Source organism: Symphodus melops (assembly GCF_947650265.1).
Source record: "Symphodus melops genome assembly, chromosome: 7".
Taxonomy (NCBI): domain Eukaryota; kingdom Metazoa; phylum Chordata; class Actinopteri; order Labriformes; family Labridae; genus Symphodus; species Symphodus melops.
Genome location: NC_136697.1, coordinates 4,028,847 through 4,046,538, shown reverse-complemented (window position 1 = coordinate 4,046,538; position 17,692 = coordinate 4,028,847). Strand labels below are relative to the sequence as shown.

The 17,692-nt window shown below is 41.2% G+C and overlaps 1 protein-coding gene across 1 annotated transcript in view; it reads left to right on the top strand.

Moving 5' to 3' along the window:
• The first annotated feature begins 1,601 nt into the window (after nucleotides 1-1,601).
• Nucleotides 1,602-17,692, top strand: part of LOC306826855 (phospholipid phosphatase-related protein type 4-like) — a 28,985-nt gene continuing 12,894 nt past the window's right edge. Inside the window, exons 1-6 of the mRNA XM_079348390.1 lie at nucleotides 1,602-2,210; nucleotides 13,505-13,690; nucleotides 15,221-15,350; nucleotides 15,591-15,786; nucleotides 17,277-17,334; nucleotides 17,495-17,668. Coding sequence (XP_079204516.1) covers nucleotides 2,127-2,210; nucleotides 13,505-13,690; nucleotides 15,221-15,350; nucleotides 15,591-15,786; nucleotides 17,277-17,334; nucleotides 17,495-17,668 — 828 coding nt within the window. The 5' untranslated portion in view covers nucleotides 1,602-2,126. The remainder of the gene's footprint in view (nucleotides 2,211-13,504; nucleotides 13,691-15,220; nucleotides 15,351-15,590; nucleotides 15,787-17,276; nucleotides 17,335-17,494; nucleotides 17,669-17,692) is intronic.

Here is a 17,692-nt window from a genome sequence, read left to right as displayed (position 1 = left end):
GTGTTTTATTGTTGTCTTTCTAACATCAGTTCTTAAGGTGCTACATTAATCATATTTACTCACTAATTAATGAATCTATTTAGCAATTTAATCGCAGTGGGATTTTTTTTCATGATAATCCACAATTTTCACCATCCACTTTGTCGTCTGTGTGACAACATATTGCAGCTCGTGGCCGAAGGCGATAACATGTGCAGAGTGTAATTTCTGTGTGTCCTGAGGGCTGCGTGGCCCATATAACAAACCGTATGTCTTTGTTTTTGCTAGAAGGGGGCATTCACACATATCTCATGAGCCCAGTGTGGAAAATAGGTTTTGAGCACACAGATGACACACCCATCAATTGCTTTGGGTTTTCCCCCCTCAGGCTTTACATTGAGAAGAGGATGAAGGTGAAGTCCAGACCCAAAGCTGCTGTCACAACAAAACACAGGATTTCTGATATGTGACTGAACACAGTCAGATATATTCAGACTCTTTGGCACATATCCTGTTGTGAAAACAGTCCGTTGTCATCCTGTGTCCACAATACCAACACACTGGTCTGCATCCATCAAGTCTGTTTAACTGTCGCTTTTTTGGACATGAGATTATCCCACCTCAGAACTGCAAAATCACATATTTGACTGGAAAATGAAAACAACCTCAAAGACATAATGACGGTTAAAAGAAGCAGGATTGTTTTTCTTGACTAGGAACACTAATATGTCCAGGAAAATATGAGCAAAGCAACAAGACATCATCTTTCAGTTCACAGGGCTTTACTGGGCTCACCAAAAAAAAGGGATGCTGAGGGTGCTGTGGTACCCCAAATATCACGCACAACTAAAAACCATCAGCTAATGGGATATGTTGATGCGTCATCTTGAACAGTCATCTGCCAAAACTGTGTTGGAGTAGAGAGGGAAAAAGATGCAGAAAGAAAGAGACAAACAACAACAATGGAGACGACGAGTTACGACGGTACATGGGACTATTTTTTGTCCCTTCACTGTTCTTAGTCTCTCACCTGTTTATCATGCTGCCACTGATACAACTTGTTATGACCAGAGAATTTAGGGACTTGCAGGAATCTATTATTTGTGTGCAACACCTGCGATACCCAAAGACAACCCTGAAAACATCCTTCTAAGCAGACGTGAATATTTGTCTCAGCCCAATAGAGCTACAAGATATTATAATCACTGAAATACAACGACTATGATAGATATTTTAGAGATCAACTGAAAATCAATCACACTCAACTCTCTGCCATCAAAGAGTGCAAATAAAGTTATCAACAAAAAAAATACTGATTAATCTAGTAAGGGAATAGAAATAGGCCTGCATTGCAACACCAAAAATACTGCCAGCCTGCGATCCAGTAAGATTAACTCTGACGACAATGTGTTGCAAAGGTAGCAATAATAAGACAATGTCATCACCTCAAAATCATTATCTTAGAATCAGTGTGGTTAATCATAGGCCTACCCTGTGTAAATTATAGAAGAGGATATGAGGGTGTCAAACGTTTTATTTTGAAGATCATTGCAGGAAGTATTGTTTGATTTTGTGTTGACTTCACAGGGGGTACCTGCTGCTGCAGAGAGAGAGAGCTGAGGGAGAGAGAGAGAGAGAGAGAGAGAGAGAGAGAGAGAGAGAGAGAGAGAGAGAGAGAGAGAGAGAGAGAGAGAGAGAGAGAGAGAGAGAGAGCTGAGGGAGAGAGAGAGAGAGAGAGAGAGAGAGAGCTGAGGGAGGAGAGTGCAGAGGATGAGGATTGCTGAGACACCCTCTGACTGGAGTATTCCTCTTCTCTGTGCACAGTGTATATTTTAAGAAGGATTTTTCTGCTTCATGTTTGATGTCAGTACAGGGTACAAACAGAGCTGGTGGGGACAGTGCCAGTCCTCCACGGGGGTACCATTTTTTCAGCCCCCAAAACCGCATTTTAGGGGCATCATCCGCGGACCACTCACATTAGAAGGCATCTCCAGTTCCAGCTCTCCTCCTCGGGCTTTTCAGCTCCGTCGTTAACGACTTGGGGGGGTGGGGGGACGGGACTCGGCCACAATTTCGCCAAAATTACGACGGGAATCAAGTACTACTCACTGTCTCCCGGTAACGGGAGAGACCACCGGCAGCTCGTGATGTCTCGTGCCAAGGAGCGTCTGAAAGGCGGGAATGAGACCAAGGACAGCGTAACTTTGCTCCCGTGCTTTTATTTTGTAGAGGTATGATCTATCTATCTATCTATCTATCTATCTATCTGTCTATCTGTCTATCTGTCTATCTATCTATCTATCTATCTATCTATCTATCTATCTATCTATCTATCTTGTGATGGTGGTGGGTTTCCAGTTTCTTCAGAATATTTATTTTTATTTTAATGAAACACTTTAAGTGTTCTTAAGTTGAATCTTCTGTGCTGCTGCTGCCATTTACAATCTTTCCTGGGTTAGTGAACCCCCTATATAAATATGAATCCCCCCCCCCCACACACACACACACACAGACACACAGACACACACATTATTTTATCAATCACCTGAGACTATAGTCATCTGCTGCCAAGCTGTGATTAGTCAGGACCCTACCAAGGGAAACCATCGGTCTCACAGACTGTATAAAACATGGACGTAGCCTCAGTGACTTCACCCATTGGTTTCTAAAGCATATCATTGAAGCCCAATGATACTAAAATAACGAGCCAAGAGCCATTTTGGGGGCTGAAGATAAAGAATCTTTAATAAAGAACACTTTAGGTAATATAGCACTACAGCAGCAAGTTAAACATGAATGTGATGACAGACCTGAAACTAGAGCTGTGAAGTAGGAGGAGGACAGTGAAGACAACTTTAAGTGTATGGACCAAAGACTGTGTCTCAAATAAGAAGCTTAAAATAGCTAACGAAGCAACACAGTCCGCTTCAGGAAGCTCTAAGGTGAATACTTTTTATCAAAGTGTAGTTTGGCAGAATCACAATGTCAACAAAAGAGCAGACAACAACAACATAACTAATTACAGCTGTTTAATGACGTAACGGTCTTATGCATACACTTGATGCATCGTCCAGCAGTCACAGTATGTCCCTCCGTCTGTCCGTCCCTCTGCCTGTCCGTCCCTCCGTCCGTCCGTCTGCACCATGCATGAGTAAATGAAATGAAAGGGGTTGTCAGTGTTCGGCCTGTTTGATGGAGTTTATTATTGTCCATTTCAACAGTTGAGTTGATGTGAATTTGTCTGGGTGTGCTCACATATACCACACAATTACATTCAATGCACAAAGACAGACAACACATAATGCACAATAAATAAAGATGTGTGTAAACAGGATGTGTAACCAGTCCATGAAGTGCCCAGAGTTGAAATGGTGAATGGATGTGTGAAGTGCAGGAGGGTTTGCTGGATATCAGCCACAGACTAAACTAACTGACTCACTGCTGGGTTGAGTGACAGTGTCAAATGTTCTCTGATCAGAGCTGATGAATCACTCCGTTCTTGGTATGGACAGCACAGAGCTGACAGATCAAATATAAAAGCAAACAGCATCTATTGTTGAGGAGCATGTCATGGAAACTCCCACAGTCTGCAGTCTGAGCAAGTTAGTTATGAAAACCAGCTTCACTTCAAACGCATACCAAGACACGACACTTGATGTACCTCTGATGCTTCTCATTGAAAGGCTGTACAGGTATGAAGAAAGGGTTTGATCGAGTTCACACAGTGGGAACAGGTTCGAGACAGAATACTCATGTAGAGGAGATGTCTATCTTTTTAGACGTCTTCACTGATAAACCACATGATCACATGAGTCTTTATCATCAGTGTAAATACATTTAGTAAGAAGGTTCAGATAGTTGTTGTTGACAAACTATTATAATGACATAATGATTGTACTACTTATATTTCTTTCAACACTTTTGTAATATACAGTACATATGAAGCTGAACCTGTCCCGTCATCCTTTGTGGTTGAGTCTGAAACTGTTCAGCATTACATTTGAGTCATGCTTTATCTCCTCCTCCTTATTATTATCTGTGTGTCTATAGACTGAGGACTCATACAGGTACTGTACATGATATATCGGCTCATGTATGTGTTGTGAGCAGCTTCTGAACATATATATTTAGAGAGACTCTGACTCCCCTCATTTATTTACAGCAGATTGTTACCTGCTCGAATGCTCTACAAAGCCACTGTGGAGATTCATCTATGTGGGGAAACGCTGGTGCTGCATCATGTAGGGCTTTCACACTTCCAAGTCCGGGTGGGCTGATGTGAGAACGCTGCAGGATGTTCTCCGGAGAATTCACCTCGAGCCAATGGGGGGGAGGAGTGACGCGTCTATTCTGTCTCCGTGCACGCAGTTAAACGGCTGCGTTTAGTTTTCTGTTAGTCAGGATGTTGTTCTCCGCTATAGAGTCTCCAGAGCAGTCCTCCTGAAGTTCTCTCCATATTATCTGGAGTGCATTTAAAAACGCTGTGAACAGAAAAGGTTTGGCCTGCTGCAATCTTTGTATGTTTCATGTTCAAGCTGGGAACATTGAGCATGAAAAGGCAGATGACATACTGTTCTGTTAAGAAAGTTGAATCACAATCGTCACTTATGAGAACCGATGTTCGGCTGTCTTGAAAGTTAACATTACATCTCTATGTTTCCATTTCAAGCGACTCAAAAGTTCTGCTAAATTCTTACTCAAGGAACTTAGCATAAAAAAACGTGTTTTTGACTATCCAGCTGTAAAAATACTGTTTGAGTGCAGCCATGACTCCAGTTTGTAACAGAGCATCTGATAGGTGGAAAATATGTAACGCAGCCTCTGATTGGCTCCTGGCTGCAGCTGTCTGCGTCCCATCATATCGGAGGCTCTAATATGACATGATGGGAACCTTCCTGTATCTTAGATCCACTCACGTTCGATTTGATCTGATTGGTTTCTGCACAAATCCGTTTCTAATTCGATTCTTGGGGTCATGATTCGATCCAAAAATCATGTTTTTATTAAAACAAATTCACATGATATCCTCATGTGGTAGAGGCTGCTTTATTTCAGGATTGACTTACTATCATTCTGCTGTCAGCTAAATCGTGGCTTTTATAAGTGAAAATGTTTTTTATCAGCTAATCGTAATAATGTAAAAATACCTAAGCAGACATCTCATTGATGCAGGATTAACTTGCACTACACTTTGAGTAACGTGTGTGGACTTTAGTCAGCTAAGTATTTATCAGAACTCTACCTGTGAATTAATGATGCTATCATTGATGTAGCGCATTAATCTACTACGATATGAATTTGACTTCATATAAACTCCTCGTGTTTTAAGGGCAGCCCTCAGGTTAAAGGAGGACAATAAATTGTAATGCATATAACATTTTATTAATGATCAATCTCACTTCAGAATCGTGAACTCTGAAGCAGCTTCATTCAGGAAAGACACGGACAAAAGTTGTGAATTCGATGTGCTGACTGAATCAATAACATCAATGAATGAATAGAGTATGCATTGACTTATGATTTCTATGTCATCAGTCAATATTGAGGTGGATGACCATGAAATGGTTCAGTTTGTATCTAACAGGTGGAGTATGGTATCTCTGTGTAACGTGCTTCATGTGAAAACGTCACACGGTTGTCAGGAGTACAAAGGGAAACCAGCAGCTGCGTCACCAAGCTTCTTAGTTTGGGAGAGATCGGCTGAAGTGGTGCCGTTTGAATCTTTGTTCAGCTTCACCAGAGCAGCTTGGTGGAAGTCGATTGTCTCTGTTGTGGCACATGATCTTAGATCAATACATTCACTCCAAATACTTCTGTCCAATGACGGTCAAATGTGACGGCTGTCCATCGTTTAGAGAAACTAAAAACCTGAGGGCCATCCATACCATGTTGTTGTGTTCTCTGGCACTTATAATAAGTGTGAGACAATCGTGCACAAAATGACCACGACGACCACGTAACACAGTTAGCACGGTTCTTTAGCCCACATACAAGACAGGCTGTAGTTAGTATTTAAAGAGTGACTGTGTTAACTGGCACGTGTTTGTGCTTTTTTTGATTTCAACTTGTTGAAATGAACGGGACACGTAGCCGTCTTTGTGAATGCCTCTTTGTTTAGCTTCCCATGAAAGAGAAGTCAAATCCAGATGTCTAAAACATAGTGTGACTGGTGTTTACAGTCATGTCACTTCTTTAATACTCACTGGTTTTACTGCTTTCTCCTGCAAGTTAAACACCACTTTCACTGCTTGTTATCATCCTCTTGTTTTTCTTCTTCTTTAGATGTGCTCTTACCTGTGGAGGAATGTATCCTTAGAAAGCTACCGAGCTGCCTTAATCTGGCTCGCTACGCAGTTTCTAACCCATCAATGAGCAGCTGCTAAATGTCGTATGTTAAGGAAACGTCCTACAGAAGTTTGTGTTAGAGGTAGAGACACAATATATGCAGAGTAGACTGCACTGGCTAAACAAAAACAGAGTCATGTGTTTCATTTACATCACGTCTCATTTGGCAGACAGTATTAAGTTTGATCAAAAAGAAGCCCTCTTCGTGGGCATTCCAGTCGACCCCAGTATGAAACACTTTCCAGAGCCGGGACTCGCCAGAATCCACAGCCTGCTGTGTGGCTCAGGTTTATGACCAAACAACTCAATCAGATATTCTTTTATTGTCCCCTTGGGGACATTTTCCCTGGACTCTTTCCAGCTGCAATTTACAAGTAATACAGAACAATTCAGAACTAAAACAAATCAGCCACTGCAGGCAATCTGTACCACACACAACATTTACACAAGCACACAGATGAGTGTTTAGGTGATGGTGAACAGGTTCCCCTCATAGCGCTGTGTGTCTGCAACATACTGTAGCACATGAAGGTTCTGTTAGTGTTTATTGAGGAGTGTAAGTGTCATCAGCAGAACATCGTTCTGGGACTCCTGTGGTAGAAATGTAAGCTGGGTCCGCCTGTGTGATAACAGGCGGCTCATAAAGCATCTGCAGGGATGGGTGGACTTCATGGGAGTCCGCACTGGAGGGACATCAGTGTCCTGATCTGCACTGCCAAGGGGCCACACCAGGCCATGGTATCAGCTCTGTAAAAGAGTAACATGATGTTTAGTTACACTCCACAGGAGATTCAGTACAAGTGCTGTTGGAGATTGGAGAGTTTCATTGTGAGCCCCCACATACCTGTATGATTCAACCTGACTGTTGCATTTTTAATGAGCAGCCTTCTACAGTGGACCCTCTTGTTTTCCGGATCCTTCTTCTCACACAGTTCATCATGAGTCTGGTTTTCTGCCTCTTAAAGGCAAGCTGTTGTGCTCATGATGGACTGATGTTGTCATAGTAACAAACAAAGAGTGAGGTCGTTTCTCTTCTGTGAAGGGTCTTCAGTTAACATTTGTTATGACTTGGTGCTTTACAAATACAGACTGATTGATTGGTTGATTTATTAATTGATTGACTGGTGTATTGATTGGCTGGTTAATTGAGGGGTAGGTTGATTGATTTATCAATTGATCGACTGATTGATTGATTGGTTAGTTGGTTGATTTATCAAGTAATTGGTTTATTGGTTGATTGATTGAATTATTGATTAGCTGGTTGTTTGATTGATTGGTTGGTTGATTGCTTGATTTATTGGTTGATTGATTGAATTATTGATTAGCTGGTTGGTTGATTGATTGATTGATTGGTTGGTTGATTGCTTGATTTATTAGTTGGTTGATTGAATTATTGATTAATTGGTTGGTTGATTGATTAATTGACTGATTGATTGATTGATTGATTGATTGGTTGGTTGGTTGATTGGTTGGTGAGTTGATTGAATGATTGATTGATTGATTGGTTGATTGATTGATTGGTTGGTTGATTGAATGACTACAGGCCTGTGATCATCTATTGTCTTCAGATAGTAGTGATGGCTTTTGTGACGTAGACATGATAAATGTATTAGAGCTAAATTAGAAGATATCAAAAACAAATGTTTATCAAATTAAAAGTTAAACGGTAACACTTCATAATAACCTACACACATTTAACCGACGTATAACGTCACAATGTCACTTCCATTGTGTAGCTTATTGTACCAGTTAAATAAGAACTAGCTGAAGCAGGCTAATGTCAATCACAAACACAAACATCATATGACATTCATGTGTGAAACAGATCATGTCTCAAATGGTTTTTATTGTTATTATTTATTATTTTATTATCATTATCTGACTAGGTACACAGAAGTCTATCATCGTGTCTCTTTCATGTGTTGTTCATATTTCATCGACATTGGATTTAAATAATATGTTTGAAGTGGGAGAGGATCTGAACTCCCCCCGGGTTGGCTTCAAACCTATCCAGAGGTTTGTGGACAGCTTTTTAGAAGCTTTCACTTCATTAAGCAATCATACACTTTCCTTTAGTCATGACTAAAGTCAGCTGTGCTGTATTCACTAGATGCATTCCTGGGAAGATGCTGAGGCCCTGAGGTCTTATTGTTATGGTGCACTCCTTCACTTTAATAAGACACTCACTGTGCAGCCTGTTCTCTGTGCAGCTTACATTTCAAAAGAACGTGCTTAGTTTGAGACGTTTTCTCTGGCCTGCCTCATCTCTTGCCCCTCGCCATTTTGTCTGTCTTCATCCACTTTGTTCACATCTCTTTTTCTCTTTCAACCATGAGCTTTCTGTGCGACAACGATAACACACTGTATACACACTGATTGAGTAAATGAAAGATGGCACTGGTGCAATTTTAGAAATCAAGTTAATCCAGTTTGCTCATTTTCAGTTATTATTGAATGTAACATTTAGAGAGATGCATTGTTAAACATCATCATCATCATCATCATCATCATCATATCAAAAAGAGTTTGAAAAACCAGCTATTATCTACATTTTGTTCTTCCTCTCTCTGGCTGTGCAGCTATGTCTCTTACATTTTCTATCTCGCACACTGTCACACCATCCTACCCACTAACTGGCTGCTAGGCAACATGGCCCTCTGAATGGGGTGTATTTTTATATCCTTGTGTTCAGGGCTAGAGACATTAAGAGGAGAAAAACATCCCTACTGTAGTGTGCTTTACGGCGTGTGTGCACAGAAACCACTGAGGCTTTTTTCTGATACGTCTTTGAAATGATCATCACCGTGTATTCTTCTTTAGATATGCACGCCATCATGATGTAATAAAGAATGAACATCCCTGTTGTTTTGTCCTTCTTTTTAGGATAATGAATAGTACTATGACACTGTCGTCTTTCGTTCTGTTGATCATGACACTGATTAAGAAGAGAGTCAAGTGCCTGACTTTAGGGTGCAGGTACAGACTGCCCAGGATGAGGACTAACAGAGGCGGTACATTGTTTGTACCCCGCAGCATCCAGCTGCTTAACAAGCTCTGATTATACATCATACTGATTATACATATGTACTTGGCACTCTGCATTTTATTTAATTTGCTGCTGAAATCCTTCATTCAGTCTATTATGCTTTAGGGTGTTTTATTCTTTTCTGCTGTCTTGTAAATGTTTGTAAAGTGTTTAATGCTCTCTGTGCAAGACAAATTCCCCTACAGGCAATACACTGACACAGGAACGAGTTGTAAACCAGGAAGTGAGTTAGCATTTTAGCTCCATGGGTTCTAAACTCTAAAAGTCAAAGTGGATTTTGAATGTGTTTGTGTTTAGAAGCCTGAAATAAGATCTGTGGTTAACACAAGCTGAAGAGATGTTGATGTTTTGTTAGACGAGATAAACTACGTTAGCTAAGACCCCCATTTGTGACCCCCACGTACTTAAAACAGCGGTTGCTAACAAGTAGCTAAATGAGACGACAGTGGTTGTCATGGAGACGTCATTAAACGTCATCACATCGAGAACTCTCTCCCTAATCCTCCTTACAGCCTCTAGTCATGTTTTTCAGAGCTCTTGTAAATATTAGGTTCATAAACAACTTATTAAGCTAACGTTTAGCTAGCTTGTTGAAACCGCTGATTAAATCGATCGATCGACGTCAAAATCAACCGACCGCGGTGTAGTTAGCTTGTAGCATAACGTTAGCTTTTTACTTCTCTGGGCTGCATTAACTCTTCAAACTTCATATAAATGATGTTCATCTGTAAAGATTATCCAGCTGAACTAAACAGCTACACATCAGATTATTTTCTGCAATCATCCAAAATCCAAGAAATAATCCCATAAGAGAATTCTCGTTTGAACCCATGGAGAAGATATTTCCGGGTTGGCCTATAAAGATACGTCAGCACTTTCCCAGTCTCTAGAGGTTTCATTCATTCAGGTGTTAATTGTCCTTTTACTCCTGAGTTGCTTCAGACAAACACTGAGTCAGATCATACTGTATGAAACCCTCTCTGACGAAGGATCAGGGGGGACTCAGCATGTTTTTAGTTTCATTTCTGAATTGAAAAAAATCAATGTTCATACCACACTATGCAATCACTGGTTAGGTTAAGAGACAAATATTTCTGTCTGGATGAAAAAAAAAAAATGACGTCCAATTCCTGAAGTAAAGACATTCAAAACTTTTAAACAGAAATTCAATCAAAGTTGGGACAGTTATCAGGTCAGTGGAAATTAGGTTTTGATGACAGACCAGGACCAGGACTCGGGACTCTGAGAATGAGCCCGTTTATGTGAGGAGGTTAAGCTTGAAGCAGATGTCAGTTTATGGGGATCCCTTTAACATTGCAGCTCAGTCACAGACCGACCTTGTGAACCTTTTTTGAGTAAACTGAAGTTAAGGAGGATATTTGTACTAATATCCTTTATAACTCTGATTCAGTTCGTCCCCTTGTTCCATTTCATCATCTGCTCTATCAGTCATACGTGAACATTTTCTTTTCTACCCAAACTTGCATTGAAGGCTCTGGCTGCTCTGCAATCAAACAGATCTGTTCTTTAAGAGTTTAGAGTAATTGGTTGTTTCTATCGGTTATTATCCTAGTGATTCAGAATACTTCAAACTTCACATTGACTCATTTCCTTTCATTTAGCGTCTGTAAGTTTAAAACAGATATTTGAATAACATTAGCAGTAGTCTCTTTGCAGTTTGGGATCTATCTGCTGACTCTTCGATGGTTCAAATACCGTCAAAGTGATTTTTCAGCTCGATGACAGAGACGACTTCTTGAACCTTCAGATTTCATTTTGTTGGTTCTCCTATTTTTCCCTCGATGTGTGAGGAGGATTTTAATGTCAGGGAGTGTTTGAAGAAATGCAATCTTTAGATTCCATGACATTTGAAAAGAGGAAACACCTATAGTTTTTAAACCTATACCAACTAACTTATTTCAAACACGAAAGGCATCATGATCCCCGCCTCAAAAACCGTATGGCTGTTTGTGTCTGCCCTTTTTCTGTATTTTTTTATGTTCTAGACACGTTTGTGTGTCAGTCATTGTGCAGTGGGACGGAGTTCACAGCCAACACTCGGCAAGTTTGGACTGAATCCAAATCGCAGAATCTGGGTGTCATCTCTGTCTTCTGCTGTCAGTCTGTCGCAGAGGCTTATGGGACTTGTGCATCTCTATGATGCACCAAAGGGGATTTAAAAAACCTTCTTTCTTGGAAAAGGCAGCAGCTGTGGGTTTGAAATATGACTTTTGGTTTGAAATTATTGATATTTTGTCAATTTAAATACAATTTATCAATCTCACTATTTAAAATGTGTAAATTTTGTTGAATTGTTAATAGACTTAGGCTTGTACAGCTCTCTGCCATAATTTTGTCTTTATAATTTAATATTGACTCTGCAATAGACTGGAAAAGTGATGACGTATCTTTATAGGCCAAACCCGAAGTATCTTCTCCATGGGTTAGAGAATTCTCCTGTGGGATTTTTGGATTTTGGATGATTGCAGAAAATAATCTGTGTCAAACACTCTGCCCCTGTCTCAGCAAGACGTGCAACCTGTAACTTCTCTGAATCAAACTCTGAGTCTCTGCAGTCATGTCTGACAAACCTGACGTCCAGGAAGTCACAACATTTGACAAATCCAAGGAGAAGAACACATTGCAGACAAAAGATATTATCGAACAGGAGAAGCAAGCCTAAGAGTCATAAAGTCTGGTCCTCCTGTGCACTGTACATTCCACAAGCTTAATCATGGTACATGGTAAAGGATAATCTTTACAGATGAACATCATTTATATGAAGTTTGAAGAGTTAATGCAGCCCAGAGAAGTAAAAAGCTAACGTTATGCTACAAGCTAACTCCACCGCGGTCGGTTGATTTTGATGTTACGACCGTTATGCTTCATCGATCTAATCAGCGGTTTCAACAAGCTAGCCAAACATTAGCTTAATAAGTTGTTTATTAAACTGATATTTACAAGAGCTCTGAAAAACATGACTAGAGGCTGTAAGGAGGATTAGGGAGAGAGTTCCCGGCGTGATGACGTTTAATGTCTCCATGACAACCACTTTAGTCTCAGTTAGCTACTTGTTGGCAACCGTCGCATGTGTAAAAACTTTAAAATTCACAAGTGGGGTCTTAGCTAACGTAGTTTATCTCGTCTAGCAAAACATCAACATCTCTTCAGCTTGTGTTAACTACAGACCTTATTTCAGGCGTCTAAACACAAACACATTCAAAATCCACTTTGACTTTTAGAGTTAGGAACCCATGGAGCTAAAATGCTAACTCACTTCCTGGTGTTCGGACTTGTTCCTGTGCCAGTTGATGTCGCAAGATTGGTGTCCCAGTCTTTGATTTCATATTGTGTAACAGTGTAGGACAAACAGCAGCAGATACACACACACACACACACACACACACACACACACACACACCCACACACTCGGACATGCACCCACACAGCATTGTAATACAGCGCTGGCCTCTAATCCAGATGCCCAACATGAACTGAGCTGAAGCCTGATCCACACAAGACATGCCAGCTCGATCATCCAGCAGCCAGCTTTAAAGAAAAAAAAGTGCAACTGTCCAATGGCACGCATGCTTGTAAGATCATGTGACCAACATCCAAATTTGAACTTTTTAGGCTTGTGTTGAGGATGTGTTTATACTTCTGCAAAAAAAACGAAAAACGAAAGAAAGAGAGAGAGATCCTGTGGGGGATTTCAACCCTCAGTAGACGTCTGCAATGAATAAAGTAATAACTGACTGTAGCTGTGCTCCACACCCAAACATGCATTATTTTTAAACATTTGACACATAAAACCAATAAACGTATTGAATGAACTGGTTGATGTTGAATATGAGCATTTTTCTGACACTCTTCCTCTGAGAGAGGAAGGGCCTGCTTGAACAGAATCTGAAAGATCTGAAGCTCAACAATTACTGTAAAGTCATTGTTTTAAAGTCTCGTTCCAATAACTGGCCTTTAGTGTACCATTAGATGAGTGTTTTTTATTAATTTTTGACAAGAGACATATTAGAAATGATGCATAATAACACAAATAGGAGCCTGCCTCTTCATAAAGCATTCACGTTTCTTGAAGTATTCATTCTTCTGTGTTGTCTTTTTTCCTTCTCATTAAAGCTCCCTATCCTGGCCTCCTCTGTTGTCAGTCTTTATTTCCTGGAGTTGACGGACATTTTCCAGCCAGTGCATTCTGGGTACAGTTGTAATGACCGCAGCCTGTCTCTGCCCTACATCCTGCCCAGACAGGAAGTCTGCCCCTTGCCTCTGCTCTTCAGCTTGGCCTTTGCCGCTCCCACTGTTACTGTAAGTAAACGACCTTACGTTTAACTCACATATTTGTGTTTACCTTTGATTTGAAAATCTTTCATTTTCTACGATGAGTCTCAGAGAGCTTGAACTATTTCAGCACATTCACTGAGATGTGATCAAAAGTTTTCCTCGCTGCAGCCTGCCTGCTCTTGAGGTCTGTTCATCAATCTTACGTCTTCTTTTAGATTAAATTGAACCAATCAACACTCTGCAGAGTTCAGATGACCAGTGTTTGAAATGAAAAGTACAACATTTAAACAAGTCTGATTTTTTTTGCAGATGCATCAGTATGACTTCATACACACTGGGACTCTTAATATTCTAACCTGCAGGCCGCTGTCAGAGGTGTCGGCTGGAAGTCAAGTACCAGTGGATCAGAGTGAACGGACTCTTCTGACAGCACATTTTCTCTACATGGGCCCTACTCTGAAAGTGTGCTGTAAAGTTATTTAGAGCGCGTCCAACTGCATTTCACTGGTTACATTGTCAATCAATCAATCAATCTTTATTTATATAGCGTCAATTCATAACAGGCATTATCTCGAGACACTTTACAAAAAGCAGGTAAAGGACCTTACTGTTTGTCTGTTAACATTAACAAAAGAGCAGGTAACAAGACCATGCTCATTGTTACGTTTACAAAAAGCAGGTAAAGGACCTTACTGTTGGCTATATTACAAGAGCCCAGCTTAATCCGTCATAGCGTGGCAAGAAAAAACTTCCTTTTAACAGGCAGAAATCTTCAGCAGACCCGGGCTCATGACGGAACAGCCATCTGCTAAACTGTGCTGGGCTTGAAAAATGGGACAAGATGCAGAAAGAAGAATAGGATAGGATAGGTTGGGGGGGGGGGGGGTCACATCACTCACCATTCTTGCCATTCTTTTCTTGGCACCCCTACAGAAGGGTCCTAAAAAGTGGGATGGTCCGAATCGGTTATTTAGGAATCTTTCCCGGGATTAGTCTATGGAAACGCCGCAAAATGCACGCCGTACCGAACCGGACCGCTTGGTGGAAACAGGGCTTATGGGTGGAGATACCAGGGGAGGGGAGGGGATGTTGTTTTCTCCTGAATCCCACTGTGACATCACAAGGAGAGCACATTTGAAACAGAGCATTTTTCTCTGTGTGGTAAGACTTCTACAAAGGACAGGATGAGGTTATTTCACATGTTGTGGGTCTGTAGACTCTCAGGTTACTCAAATAAAATCTGTCAAAGTGGATTTTTTAAAGGATGTCTCCCCTTTAACTTCTGTTTGCTTATTTTATCAGCTGCAATCATCGGCTACATTCTCTAAAGGATGCATAATGGACAATGACAGTCTATTTATATCTGTCGGCTCTACTTTGAGTGGCACTCATAGTTATGTACAAGATCTATTGTGAATCCAACACTGTGTTGGCTGAGAGTGTGTGTGTGTGTGTGCATTAGACAGAATGTATCATCGAGCGAGAGCTTTTCTCAGCCCTGCTCCAGGAGGTTTGACTAACACAGAGTCACATTCTGTCTCGCTCTGTGTGTAGATTCTGATAGGAGAGGCCATTCTGTACTGCTATCTATCCAGGAGGTCGTCAGCTGCACAGACTGAGGCCAACATCAACGCTGCGGGCTGTAATTTCAACTCCTACATCCGCAGGGCTGTACGCTTCATAGGTGGGAGGACACTCTTCTCTCGTCTTTAATACTCGCAGCTCTTTTCACGCGTGGTTTGAGTTAGCAGAGTGAACTGCAGAAACTACAATTATTAACATCAGACAGCAGCTGTAACACGACAGATGTTTAAAGAAGGGTTGAATGGTAATGTTGCAGACTCTAGTTAGATAAATAAAACATTTTGCACAAAGAGCCGTGCTCTACTGAACCATGCTTTCCTTCTGTATTGTACTTTCACAGGTGTCCATATCTTCGGCCTGTGTGTGACTGCACTGATAACCGATATTCTCCAGCTGTCAACTGGTCAGCACACCCCTTACTGGTTGGATGTGTGTAAACCGAACTTGACTCACATTAACATGTCCACATGTGATGAAGCTTTTATTCTGGAGGATATCTGCTCTGGACAGGACGCCGGGCTCATCAATGCTGGGAGGTAGGAATTTGATTTACTCAGCAAGAGTGGGAGAGGAAGTGAGTGAACTACTCAGTGTCAGATCTGTGTAGGTGTTTATGGAGTCATTTTTAATGTTCGGTTTTAGCCCACACAGCTACACACTCACACACACACACACACACACACACACACTCATACACAGGCATGCCTATGTCTCTTCTATTGAGGTTACACATTTCCTCCCTCGACAAGTACGAACACAGAAAACAAAATCTGGTGAAATAAGAGAATGTCACGTTTGAAGAAGGAAGTCATAACAACTACTCTCAAAGTTTACTTATCCTGGCTGCTTCGTTCAGCTGGGGCTGAATACAACAAGTCTCAAGTGTTCATGCCTCAGCGACGTCTGACTTCTACTCTTGAGCTTACACGTGTGAGGCTGTGACACACGTCTCACTTCTCCTGTCAAGCCATCGACAATACATGGATAAGACAAAATACATCGAAGTGTATGTGTCAGTAGTAAAACTGAATCCCCTGACCATCAATACAATTCAACTCTTCAAGGCAGTCTTGATTCTAAATCAATCTGAAGTCCTGCTTGGTTTTAGCTGCCTGCTCATCTGTTGGAAGGTGAATGAGTCTCCAAAGGGGAGTTTGGAGAGTCAGTAAAAATCAGGTTTCCCACAGTGTTTTTAAAGGCCTTGCTTCCACTCTGCTCTGCTGTCTTAAATATCAGGCTGTTCTTAAATCAGGACCCTGCAAACTACCAGTCCTCGGGAGGGGGGGGGGGACAGGACCCTCTCCGTTTCTGCTCCCACCCTGAAAACATTTGAGACTCCCCGACACTCACCTCCTTTAAAATCACCTACAACCACTAAGTCTCCCCCCCCCCTTGTCAAAGCCTCTTTGAGATGACATAAGTCCAATCTATTATTATTATTATTATTACTAGTCTGACTTTCTAAACCTCGCCTGTTTCTTCTAAGGAGTTAAAGGTCACACTCAGTTACAACACACGCATAAGGATTCAAGATGGACGTAACTTTCAGCTCTGAGTCGTCCACAGAGCTGCTCAATTTGTCCAAAATCTCATACATCTCAATTACTCATTTCATCAAACGTTAACACTCCTAATACTTTTACAGTCTGAACACAAGCAAGCAAAACATGAAAGTAAATCAGTAAAACAAAATGTGAATGATGATAATATTAATTATACTAAATAAAGTTTTTTTTGAGGTAGTGGTGATTAACTCCTGTGGCAAAAATATATCAACAAAGATCTTTAAACATTTACGACACATGATGAAACCTGTGGGCCAAACAAGCACGACGTCTTTCATCACCGTGCGAAGCCAAAATCCTCATCGAAACTCAACGAGTTCCTCAGCTCTACGAGCAGCTGGTGACCTGGCTCCAGACGTCAGAAGTCACCTCCCTGGATGAATATTCAGCGATGCCCTTCGCTGTCTTACGATGATAATTAGCAGGAAGAACGCTCAGACTCTCCACTACTTTCTTTGCAGGAAGTCTTTCCCTTCCCAACATGCAACTCTGGCTGCCTTTGCTGCTGTCTACATCTCAGTGAGTTTCTTGGTCTCTCTTCTCAATACTTTAATACTGGTTTATAATCATAGCTAAGCATATTGTGTCAGTTGAATTGTGTTTGCTAATCTGGAGGTCGTTCCACAGATGTGGGACTTTCAGTGTTTGGATGAAAAGATGGCTCATGTTGTTGTTTCAGATGTACTTCAACACGTTGCTCACAGACTCAGCTAAGCTCCTGAAGCCCGTCCTGGTGTTCTCTTTCATCATGCTGGCCATTCTGGCCGGGTTGACCAGGATCATCCAGTTCAGAAACCATCCCGTGGACGTCTACTGTGGATGGCTGCTTGGAGCTGCAATCGCCATTTACCTGGTAACAAAGTCAATACAGCACCAT